The 12,894-nt window shown below is 42.4% G+C and overlaps 1 protein-coding gene and 1 long non-coding RNA gene across 2 annotated transcripts in view; one reads left to right on the top strand and one right to left on the bottom strand.

Moving 5' to 3' along the window:
* The window catches only part of LOC134439523 (arrestin domain-containing protein 2-like), a 32,027-nt gene that overhangs the window by 2,054 nt on the left and 17,079 nt on the right, over positions 1-12,894 (top strand). Inside the window, exons 2-7 of the mRNA XM_063189420.1 lie at positions 1,619-1,847; positions 9,524-9,590; positions 10,775-10,922; positions 11,105-11,201; positions 11,715-11,971; positions 12,430-12,559. Of these exons, the coding sequence (XP_063045490.1) occupies positions 1,619-1,847; positions 9,524-9,590; positions 10,775-10,922; positions 11,105-11,201; positions 11,715-11,971; positions 12,430-12,559 (928 nt within the window). The remainder of the gene's footprint in view (positions 1-1,618; positions 1,848-9,523; positions 9,591-10,774; positions 10,923-11,104; positions 11,202-11,714; positions 11,972-12,429; positions 12,560-12,894) is intronic.
* Positions 4,196-5,767, bottom strand: LOC134440482 (uncharacterized). The gene is made up of 3 exons (XR_010032968.1): positions 5,405-5,767; positions 4,833-5,013; positions 4,196-4,566 (listed from the first exon to the last, which is right to left on the bottom strand). It is a non-coding gene; the product is annotated as an uncharacterized LOC134440482 (long non-coding RNA).

Below are 12,894 nucleotides of genomic sequence, written 5' to 3'. Positions count from 1 at the left end.
CATGTTCCAAAAGACTGTTGGTGGGTTTGTTGAGTAGGTGGGTAGTGGGACAAAGTTTGTCTGACATCCGGGTGTGGGACAGAAAAAGTTGGTGTGAGGTAGCACACTGTTTTCCATCTTGTGGTTATGACTTTGTTTGCTGTTTCATGCGCTTCAGGCACCGGTTTAGGTTGAAATGTGCCAAAGCCACAACCGAGTTTAAACTAGGACAGCCAAGGCTAAGTCACAGTTGAAGCTATGCAGCCTACTCTATCAGTTTATTGATGCATTGTAAGATGACTTATAATGAAGAACACTATAACGCCAAAGTAGAAGCAGAGATGGAGAAAAGATCCTGGTAAATCTTAGTAGTATTCTGTTGGCCCACTGCATCAACCTCATTAGATTCAGAAGAATAGTGTTCCTGCAGTGAGGGATAGTGTTGTAGTAAGATCAAGTATTTTCACTTTATATCTTCCAAAGTGTGCCGACCTAAGACTTTATACACTGATATATCCAAATAGTCTTCTCAGTGGGGTATATAAATGGATCCGTTTGTGATGCAATGGAGGGAGGATGAGGTCAACATAGGCTACGTAGGCTACAGCTTACCTCATCAGCGAATGGCTGGTTAATTCTATGCTTCGTCATAGCTTCCCCTTAGCCCATTATCTGTTCTTTTATTTCATTATGTCTAGGTCCATACACAGCATTGATGCTGAGAGAATTTTGATGGGAAGAGTAGGCCTACCAACTACTAGCAAGTTCACCGGGCCTGTGCATTAGATGCAATTTCTATGTAGGCTACATCGTGTAGGATAGATAAAAACTACATTGCATTCGCACAGGGAAAAAATCCAAAAAATGAGCCTGTCTCTTTCTTGAAAACTGTAGGAGGAATACCATTTTCAAATTCCCAACGTCAGGGAAGAAAATTAAGCAAGCAATCGGACAGGGCAGGCCTATAACGAGCCAACTTAAAAAGTTCAGTTAGACCAAACCAAGGGTACGAGTCAGACTACTCTCTCACGTCCTTTCCTGGTCCTCCTGCCTCATTCTTGTGGAGAAAAAAGTTTCCCCGCTCTCAACTACACAGAGCGAACTTTGATGAGCTTTCCTGTCTTCAACATCTTAACTAGCACATAACAATGACCTTTGAGTTATTGCAAGATCTTAAATAAAAACTGATTGTCACATTTAGGCTATGTTGAGCCTTGCGCCATGAGGCCGCACGCCTCTAGCAAGGATGGGAGGAAGTAGTTTGGCTTGCATACTAAATCAGTTGTCCCGCCTTCCTGAAGGCGCTTACCAGAATAGCTGGCAAAACTGACTGATCTACTACAACAGCCCTTTTTGTCTTCCTAAAAAATCTGTGATACTACCCCTGATCGTCCATAATTGTCAGAGACGCTGTTCTTTTGCTTTTTCCTCTCCATCTTCAGATGCGTCGGTATTAGCATCTTTAGGGTAGGCTATGTCCGTCAGTCAGTCCGTCGGTCTGTCCGTGTGAAACGCATTCTTTCACTCGGCCAAAAACGTTGTCTTCGCAGCCATTTTTCGCGTTACGCTGTCTTATCTGATATAGCCTAAGCAACAAGTAGTGCACGCACCTTTGTCCGCCTGTCGTTAAAAAAAAAAGCCAACTATCAAAGACTTTGCAGTGCGCTACTTCACAAACAGAGAAAACACCTTCACGTCTGGCGACTACATCAGAGGGCATGTTGTTCTACATCTAGAAAAACAAGCCAAGATAAGCCATCTCTACATTACACTGAAAGGGGACACAGATGTCCGGTTCACAACTGGAAACACAAGGTGCTTTGGCAAAGAGAAATGCTTCGAAATGAGAAAGGAGTTCATTGGCGATGGTAAGGCGTAGACTATGCGGCATACTTTCAAGGAGTGGTTAACTTTGGTCTGTTAGTGTTTTACACTGTGCATACTCATGAACGGCGTGACGTTTTCCATGTGCGTTACGCCCATTTGTGGGGGAAAACAGGCAATGCAAGTCAATTGGTGATGTTGGGGTTTAATAAACGACAGATACGGACCTGTAGATAGCGTTGTTCACGCGCAACATGCCGAAAACGTGTTGTGTTTCCGGCTGTTCAAATAATATAGCCAAACAGCCGTGGCTGAAGCATGGGATGTGTTCATTTAGGCTAGCCGATGTAACATGTAAGTCAATGAGACATTCGATTTGTTTTCACCCATAAAGGGGCGTAACGCAAATTTAAGAGCAAAGTACCCGGATGGCCGTTCATGAGTATAGGTTGGAGCTTCCTGATGATACATAATTGGGCGCGGGCACACGTGTTGCATTATGGGATATCGGATCCATGTTTCGTGCCTTACCGCTAGTAAACAAAGGCAGACGCGAAACAAAGACCAAGGAAGAAACACGATTTTACTGAGAGAGAAACATGCTAAAATGCAAGAAAGGATGTGGAATATATAGGGACACGTTGCAGAAAGAAGCCAGAGATCGGTATATGGAGAAGATTGGCCTTATAAATGGACTGGATCCGTATGAAGTCCCTAGTAAGGAATGAAGTTGCCTTACTGCCTAAGTTCACCCTTTCGGATATCATTGCTTATCTAGTCTGCTCTGCTGTGTCAGTGCTCATACTCTGAACGAGTTTAAGTGTTACAAGTCAGTAGAAGCCTTCAAACAAGTGAACGCTGGACATCTGAGTGGTATGGAGGTCATTAAACAGGAGGAGAATGTCGTGGTCAGAGCAGAGGTAAGCTAAAATCTGTTTCTACTGCTGTACAGCTGCAACACGTGTTTTCAAGTGTTCTAAACGGTATTTAAGGCAGTGATCTGACTAGATGTAATGTAAACATTCAGTGGTTGTCATGCACGTCCTAAGATATACAAAGAAACAGTATATTGTACATATTATTACAAAAATAAACACAGCAGTAGGCTATCAGGCATTGATGTTAACTTTTGCTCACAGGCTAGTAGTTTTTATGGTAATGGTGGTCAACCTACTAGTGGGTAGCAGTCCTGCATAGAGTGAAACTTTGTCATTGTTATGAAAGTAAACAATGCCTATCCATTTTTTGTTTCCTTAGGTCATGCACTCCCAGCGCGTAAACGACCCTCCGCTGAAACAGTGGATCATCATAACTGGCAGCTGTGCCCACTGTACCTGTATGGCTGGCATTGTGGAGTCCTGTACGCATGTTGGGGCTCTGCTGTTCGCAATAGTCAACTTACCGCAAACGAGAGGCAAAGACTGTGACAGCACTATGCAACTCAAACAAGGCCACAGGTATTATGCACAGGTCCAGACACAGATCTTTGTGACAGGTTCCTCTTACTGTGACTTTGTAGTGTGGACAATGAAAGATCTGGTCGTGGTCAGAGTTGTGCCAGATGTTGGCACAGGAATTTTTCCGCAAGGTTTCCCTCCCTGAGCTCATCTGCCGGTACTACTGTACACCCGAGACCCCTCTACACCACAGCACACCAGAGTTTTTACTGTGAAATCAAAGAACAGCAAAGCAGCCACAGCACCAGCACCAAAGCAGCAGTGGAAAACAGTGAGGACCCCAAAATCAGCAAGGAATGAGACCAACAAAGAATATGTGTGGTGTGTGTACAGAGTGCCTGAGGAGCTAGACACCATGGTTTGCTGTGACAACAGCAGCTGTACGACGCAGTGGTTCCACCTCACCTGTGTTGGACTTGATGCGGCCACTGCAGAAGAGAAGGCATGGTATTGTGATGCTTGCCTCTAATCACAAGGTGGTAGTTTTGCAGAGGTATTCCTGCACTGCACTGAAGTTCTGCACAATTTTCTTTTTTGAATATTTTTTTTTTTTGTATACGGTCTGTTAAGATAATTTGTCATTTAATATAATCCCCCCCCCCCTTTATAATACTCAGGTGTTCTGAAGTTGAACTACTACTGTTAAGATATTGCAATAATTTCCTTTGTCCCCCCCTCCCCACCATTACAATAATATTTTGCCTTGTACTTTTTCAAATGCACCGTTTTGTGCTCTCAGGTTCTCAAGTTGCACTGTGAATGTATGTCAATACTACTGTTAAGATATTTCAATACAATTACAACATTTTGCCTTACTGTACTTAAAGATCTCAGGTTATCACTAGTTGCACTTTCAGTATTTACAGTGATTCAAAACGACATACTTGAAATGACTTTTGTCTTATTACTTTACTTGTGAATAAAATTATACACACTTGAGTCTCAAAGCACATTTATTTCAGTCAACTTCAGCTTTGCACAACACTCCTGCTCATGATGGTCAGAGTACAACATACAGACACAATCTTGTCAAGGAATGTTTTTTCTTCACCTTCACATGGCAACACCATGTTGATGGGCACTTTTGCAGACAAAATTGTGTATTTGTTTCAGACAGTTCCAATCACCCTTTCCACGTGAATTCGGAGATGAGCAATTGTCCTTGTGTTTTCCACATCTCTTGCTTCCAATTGACAGTGTCCTCTTGTGAAGGCGGGGATCTTTACCTCAGCACACACCGGCCCCTGGTCAGCTTCATCCTCTAGGCCTGCAGGTGCTGATGCTGATGCTCCCCCAGTTGTCTCCACTGTGGATCAGATACAGATTTTATTAGCCCAATGTGTCATGCAAATACAATGCCCATGCAAAAGGGACAAAACATATCTTAACAAGGCTGATGAGCAGAATCAAAACCACTCGCCGAAGAGTCAAAATAATCATTGTTTTGAAACCGTTTACATTTCATTGGACAGACATAGATTTAAGAGATGCACCCAATCTAGATGGAGAAAAGACATTAGAGCCTTAGAGCCCTCATTGTTTTTAATTTTGTCAAAGGTATGTAAGGCTTACCTGGTGTAACAAGGGGTGTCTCATCCATCGACGCCATGCTCTCAGTCCTTCGTCGTTTTCTTTGTTCCTGTCTCATAGCGAGAAGTCTCGGTGGTGGTGGTGACTGTCTTGGTCGTGTACCCCAAGTGCAGTGATGGTGCCCAATCCGGATGGGAGGTGTTCATTTCATTTGCTGGTGTACCTAGTGAAACAACCAGTGTTATTACTATGCTGTGCAGCTTACTAATACGTATGTGGCAGAAAATAAGAGTGTTGTAGAAAGGGAAATCGGGTGCTACACAGTCCTCTGATGAAGACGCATATCGAAATCTTACTGATAGTAGGCCTACTGGTAAAATAAACAACAGGAAAGACAACCGTGTGGCACCAGATACCTTTCCACTTATGATGTAGCCCTGCTCTAAATGCACCTGGTTTATCATTTAAAAGCATGGAGTGCACATTTCCTTTGTTTAAAAAGGGTGTTGTGTTTCAATGGACCTGGCTAGCTATGCCAGCTACAGTAGGCTGTAGATTAGCCAACAGTGGTTGATGAAAGAAACAGTGCATTTAACGAAAACTATTTCACTTACCAAAATGAAAATGCAGAGAGCACACTCGTCAGGATTGAGTGGAAAGTTATTTTTGGTCGTCTTACAGCAGCGACCCATGCTAGCCGACGACACTTTGTTATATCCGAGACTTGGTCACCATGGTGCTGCCTCCAAGAAGGAAATGAGTAGAAAGATAATCCAATTCCCCCTTTCCTATGGTGGCTTGCGCTATTGCACCCCACGACACAACAACGATGGACAATAGTGGCAAAGAAAAGTGAGCAGCAAGATAGTTAAAAATCACAATTTAGTAGCAAGACCAGGCGAGACTACGTCCTGCGCTGCGCTGGAAAACAATGGGGAAAAGGGACGTCTATGCATCAAACATGGCAGATCCAGCGCGGTGACGTCATATGCCCGTTCCCAATCCACATCCACGCACACTAGGCCTACTCTATTTCAAGAAGCTGTTAACTTTGGTTTTTTTTTGTTAGGCTGCTTTTACATAGGGCCTATATATAGGCTTATATTTTTAAATCTTTGTCATAGACCAGGGCTATTCAATTAGTTTTTCAAGTGGGCCACATTTTGAAACCAAGAGGCGGAGGTGGGCCGCACATGTCAGCGGCGCCGCCGGTCACTAGGCCTAGGTGGTAAAATAACTTTTTCTAGATTTTTAAAAGCTAGCTTTAATCCTAACATTGAGCATCAAGCAGAGCAGAGATTCACAAAAAAATAATAATTTGTTGTCCATGCAATATCAAAACTGCAGTGCTACAGCACTTAGGCTACTGCAATAATCTGCAGGGGTGACTAGGCCTATCATACACTCCCTGGAAAAAGAGGTATCTCAATGGGATCTTCCTGTTTAAATAAAGGTAATAAGTTTACAAAATACTCTGTGCAATACAATTAGCACAATTCTGTATTGTAATATTTTGGACACAATATATTGCAGTATTGCACAGTTCAATGACTAATGTTATCTGACCTCACAAACTATAAAACGGATATCTGTGTGAATAAGGAAAACTAATTGTTTCTGTAAATCACCACCAGAGAATACAGAACAGGGGATGTTTGCGGTTGTATAAACGGCAAGCGATCTTGAAATCATTCATAGTGGCCATATCCTGAATTGGAACGGACGTTACGGGCATGAGTGACCATATTTCTGTAGCCATAGAACACTAGCCTACTGCCAGACACACGTTGTTGAAGGAGCATTGAAGTGAGTTGAGAAGTCGAAGAAGCTGCGTTCTGATGCGCCTCTAATATTGCCCCCCTCTCTTTAAGCGTTGATCCACTTCTTTGTTCCAAACTACCGCGCTGGCTGGTAGTGCGATCAAAATGCACGTGACATAAATATTTAATGTTTCATTTTCATTTTCGTCGGGTCTGCGTGGCTACAAAACAACAGACACGTCTAGTTTACTCCTTGAATTGAAGGCAGTTTGACAATCCTGTCGCTGCAACTACCGTTGCGGGATACGGATAGCGCAGACCTAGAATGGAACAAAAATAAAAACTAACTGCTTTGACTAATAGCGTTGAGGCTCAAAAGAGAGCATAACTCGCCCGTTGCAGCTTCACTTTAAAACCAGTCAATGCTGCAATTGTCATCCACACCTTCCAATGCAGCTAATAAAATAGCCTACTTAAACGTCTTCTCCCTCTCTCCACGTGCCCCATGGTCTCATCTGCACTCCCTGCCTACTTGACGGTCACACACCTCTTTCTTACAGGTGGATACGGACATTTAGGCTACGTGCGCTGACGTGTCGTTTTGTCAGACTTAGTAGATTTCATATATTTTAAGAACATAACCTCGCCTCTGTGTTGCATGAACTGTGTTGTCAAACGCCATATCTCCGTTATTTGCTCCATATAGCCTATCGTTGCTAATTTTTTCAGTCGGCAACTCTTCCACAAGAAGCACAGAATAGTGCTACCTGAGTCTCATTCCTGCAAGTGGGAGATTGTTTTTCAACTTATTTCAGACACATCTCAAACGCAGGCACCTTGCACAATGCAGCATTGGCACGCGAGCGTGTGCCGCGCATTGCGCGTTGCGCAACGGCACCTCTTCCAACGACGCAGCTATTGAAAATGGGCTATTTGTTGTAGGCATAGTCCACAAACTGGCATATTGAGACTGCAAAACTATTAGAGACTAGACTAACTGTTGGAAAGGGAGACAAACTAATTTTCCGGACTACAAGTCGCACTTTTTTTCATGGTTTGGCTGGACATGCGACATATACTCTGGTGCGACATATATATGTTTTTTTTCTCCACGGGAGAGCACTATGTGCGCAACTAGGCCTATGTTGTGTTGCTTAATACCACTGATAGAAAAAATGTTACAACTTAGGCTACCACAACAAAAAATAGCATTTACAATGACGACTGAATAGAAATATAGCCTACCACCCAAAAGAAGTTAATATAGCCTACTGCTGAGTTCAAGCTGAAAGTAATTAAATATGCAGCCGAAAATGGCAATAGGGCAGCTGAACGAAAGTTTGGATGCAATGGAAAACTGTTTGGGGACTGGAGAAAAGCGGAGGAAAATGTGCTGATGAATACAGGACAAATGTGTTCTCGAACAACGCGCGCGCTGCGAGTCAACGGTCTTGTTACGGGCTCCATGACATTGCCAAAGAAATGAATAGGACTTTTGCGGAAGTCAGGGAGCTCGTGGATGTATCGCGTTATGCAATGCAATCCCCTCTCGTGGATTTATTTGCGCTATGCAACGCAATCTCCTCTCTATCCGAGAACGAGCGTCTGTGTTATTAAAGACAGTCAGCCGACTTCCAGGTGAAAATCGGTCATTTCCGCGAGTTTCTGACAAACGAGCACAACGTGACACTACCATAGGCTACACAACATGGATGAAATCCCCCTCACCTTTGATACCGTCATGGGCTGAAGTCTCAGAAAAGGGGGTAAAGAAAGGCGTGCTCTGGAGACGGAACAAGTTGCCTCGAACCCTCCCACGGTCCAAACGCAAAATAAAGCCGAAAATTGAATGTTGTTCTGACTACAAGGCAACATGGCGCGTTATCACTGTTTCTTCCTCTTTTTCTTTTTGTGGTTTTATGGCGGTTGGCAAACCATCTTAGTTGGTGCATTAGGCTACCACCACCTCTGAATGCGTTGCCACTGCTTCAGATGCTGGTTTAAAACAATGCCGTCTTTGAGCAGCAGCTTACCATGCGCCAGTTATCACAACATATTCCATGGATAGAAGAACCTTTCAAAAATGTGCGACGATTAGTCCGGTGCGACGTATATATGTTTTTTTCATCTTCAAAATGCATTTTTGGGCCGTTGCGACTTAAACTCCGGAGCGACATATAGTCCAAAAAATACGGTAGTTTCCGCGAGGGTTTAAAATGTTAATTTGTTCTGGAGACTCCCCTATGGCGTTTCACTTTTGCGGCTGGCCGCCGGATCTGGGCCGTGTCCGGGCCGCATCTGGGCTGCGTCCGCCAATTGAATAGCCCTGTCATAGACATTGTAATAGCCAGTGTTGGGCAGGTTACTCAAAAACTCTAATGCAGTACTGTTAGTCTTTTTCAAAACAATCCCTTGCACTAGACTACAATATTCTATAGGCTATTCAAAATGTAAGGCAGTACACTACTTTTGCATTATTTTAGTTACTTTCGCCAAAAGAATTGTAGGCCTAAATATGGATCTGGCAATTTATTGTAAATCAAGCTCATGAGTCGTGACTTTTTCACCTCCCATCCAGGAGGTGTTTTTGGCAGCATGCAGACTAAAAACTACCAGGTTCAGGAGTAGCTTCTTTCTGACCCACCACACTGAATACCACTAAAATCCAGGTCATTGAAATGCAATTGTATTCAGCATTGTAACTAAGTAAATATTACAGATTTTTGCCCTGTAATGCCTTACATTACTGCATTACAGCAAAAAGTTTTTTTTTGCATTACTTTTGTAATGCATTACTGCCCAACACTGGTAATAGTTAATAGTTGATTATGGTTGCTACAGAGAAGGGTCATAAAAAAAAGGTTTGTCTAGGTGTTTGTCGACGTTATGTGTGGTACTACTGTGTGTGTGTGTGTGTGTGTGTGTGTGTGTGTGTGTGTGTGTGTGTGTGTGTGTGTGTGTTATTTCCTATAGGACACACAGACACTTTGGTGAGCCCAGGCAACCACATGCTTCCATTCGTCTTCCAATTTCCTGAAGGGTAAGGCAACGCATGAAAATGTCAAGAGCAGAACTCAGAATGGAGAATAGAGTAGAATAGAGGTCATGTGGGGGGAAAAACACACATTCAAATCTGTATTCTTTTTCAAGACCAATGCACACTTTGAGGTGTTTGTTACGGTACGCATACTTGTTCAACAGGAGAAGGCCAAAGTGTGTAAATTCATTGGCAAAAAACTGAATGCTCCAAAGTGCAAAGTTCACATATTCCCTATTTGCCAACAGAGCTTGGTAGCATGCAAACAAAGGAGGTCAAATGGGGACGGAGCAAGTTTGAACATGCAGTCTGTGATCTCGACAAGGCGATTTCAGTCATCAGTTGATCTGGTATCTAGAATGGGGATATGCATATTCTGTGAGAAAAAAATACAGTGTGTCATATAGAATGTGCATCGCTATAGGCCTATTGATGTTTATTCAAATTCCCGTCATGACAGTAAAAACATTGTTTTACTGTTTTGCCACCACCTGCTCTCAAACTGACATCCATCACAAATGCTGCAGCGTTAATTCAGTATTCAGTGTATGGTTCCACTCGACGTTAGGTTCAAGTGTTTTAAGTGTCTAACTCTTTGAGTGTTGAAATAACACTGCAAAGCCATATGCTCATAAACAGTGTTGAATATAACTCTCTACGTGTTGAAATTCTCCAAACAGTGTTGCATTAACAAAAAAAGGAAAATCCAGGCAACTCCAAGCGAAAAAGAGGAAGTGCATTAAAAAGCCTTTATTATCTAGGGCTAAAACATGATTAAAAGAGCCAACATGTTTCGACCGCACTGGTCTTCATGAGGGCTTTGAAGTGGCTTTGAGTTGCCTGGATTTTCCCTTTTTTGTTGAATTTGACTGACCCCCTTCATCCAAGAGCACCCAACAAAAATACTTAAAGAAGATACTGCGACTTTGTTGAGCTACCAGCCATTTTGTGTTTTACTTTTGTGTTTTACCAGTGTTGGATTAACACTGCAAATTACTGCAGACAATTAGCCTGACTATCATCGACTTTGGACAATTATTTAAAGCGTGTATTTATATTTTTCGGGACACTCTGTTATGGTAGGCCTACACATCCACCAGTGTATGACATGACAGAGTTTGTCCCATCTCCAAATGCCTCTAAACTGGTGCATATTGGTTTAAAGCCTACTGTTTATCATCCTCCAGGATGTTGCCTTCATCTTTCAAAGGATTGTACGGTCGTGTGAAATACGTTTTGGAGGCAACGTTGAAGCAACCTTGGAGATGTACCAAGAACAGATACCACGATATTAACTTCAGAACCAAGTTGGACAATTTCAGAATTCTCTTTACGGTTAGTAGGTATAAACTGTTTTTCTTTGATTGTTTTTTTTGTGTGTAATTGGGTTTTATTTTAAATGATAAAAAGTTAGAAATTAAGACACTGTCAAATGGGTATGCACCATTGGCTTCCATGTGGAAACAGCACCCCTTTCTGGACGGTGTCAGTACTACATTTTTACATGTTCTATGCAGCTCCCCCAGGCTGGACAACAGGAGAAGAAGATGAGCATGTTCACCTCTGGTAACCTCTCGTTTAAAGTTCTTGTTGACAAGAAAGGATACATGCCAGGTAAGGCCAAATAAATTCATCAGGCCTAATTACTTAAAGGATAACTTCAGTCAATTTCAACATGCAGTTGTAATGCTCACACTACCCTGGACTTGTCAGTACCTGAGGTTTTTTTTTCTTCTTCAGCCTTTTCCGAGATCCTGGTCATTGTAATGGGGGCAGCTGTTTGTTTACATTTTTAAAAAGCATTTTTTATTTATTCCCAAAAACACCGAAAAGGTTATGCAACATCAGCAGACAACTAGCAAACAGCGGTTCCTTATGGGAAAATATTTGGAGTAGGCCTATGTTATTTTTTTAAATGTAAACAAACGCTGCCCCCATTAGAATAGCTTTTATCTCGGAAAGGGCTGAGCCGAAAAATGTGGCATCACTGGGTACTGACAAGTCAAGGGTAGCGTGAGCAATACAACAGCATATTGAAATTGACTGAAGTGGTCCTTTAATTATACATTCTTATGATTATTTATCACATTGAAAGGTTGTGTTCAATCTTCTTTGCTCATCCTTTAGGTGAAACTATTCGAGTTCGAGCAATAATTGACAACTCTACGTCCCGCGATCTTCAACCGTACTTTAAGCTTCAGCGCGTGGTCACGTACAGGGTCAAGACGAAAATCACGATGGATGGTGATGTCATTTTCAGAGAGGCGGGCTCCCCGGTACCCTCCAACCAACAGCAGACTGTGACCAAGGAGTTGAGGATTCCTCGTGACCTCGCCCCAACCAACATATTCAGCAGCATGCTCACAGTGGAATATACTCTAAAGGTAGGCCTCCTGTAAACATGCACTTACACTGTAGGTTGCCATGGCTCACAAGGACGTATGAATGGTAAACATCCAGTTTATTGTCCAATTACAGGTAAACCATTAGAGAGAGATGGTGGGCAGATACTCCTCAGGGGCCAATGCTGCTGTTTGTCTGTTTGTTAGTGTGTGTGTGTGCGCGCGCGCGCGTGTGTGTGTGTGTGTGTGTGTGTGTGGTTGTTTTTAGTTTTCTTAGCGATTGGCTCAAGGTTGGGGGGGGTCCATTGGTACTTCTTCATAGACAGTTGACTGAGTCAAGCAGAATATACCTTGTGTGCAGAGTTATTAGGCAAACAAGTTTTTGACCATATCGTCGATTTTATCCATATTTTCCCAACACCAACCTGTATGTAGATGAAAACCTAATGGATGTAAGCAGGGTTAAAAACCCTGATGGCATGTGTTTTATCTGTTTCCAGGTCTACATCGATGTTCCATTTGCTTTCGATCCAGAAGTCGTTATCCCGATTTTCATCATGCCTCCAGACAAGAAGGGTCCTGTGATGTCAGCACTGAACTTTTTGGCCCTCGGACAGGACGCTACCCAAGGTCCAGATTTGTATAAAGTAGAAGTATTGTTAAAATGTAATTACTATACTAGTAGTAGGATGCTACATACTGTAGCAGCAACTATATGTAATATCATAGGTGTTACTTGTGTAACAGTACTTCTACAATTGAAGAGTTCAGATGCAAAACCCCCTAAGTGCCTTTTCAGAAAATAATCTTAATGATTTTTTATTTAATACAAAGCTATCAAAATTGCATATTGTTTTATTTTATTTATGTAATATAACTATTTATATGTATTATCAAGTACATGAATGTAAACCAAACCAACAATGGGGTTCTCTAAAAATGTAGAAGTGCAGGTCTTCAGAAAT

Source organism: Engraulis encrasicolus, chromosome 23 (genome assembly GCF_034702125.1).
Source record: "Engraulis encrasicolus isolate BLACKSEA-1 chromosome 23, IST_EnEncr_1.0, whole genome shotgun sequence".
In the NCBI taxonomy this organism is placed as follows: Eukaryota; Metazoa; Chordata; class Actinopteri; order Clupeiformes; family Engraulidae; genus Engraulis; species Engraulis encrasicolus.
Note: the sequence above shows the minus strand (reverse complement) of the source record. Positions and strands in the feature narration are given on the sequence as shown.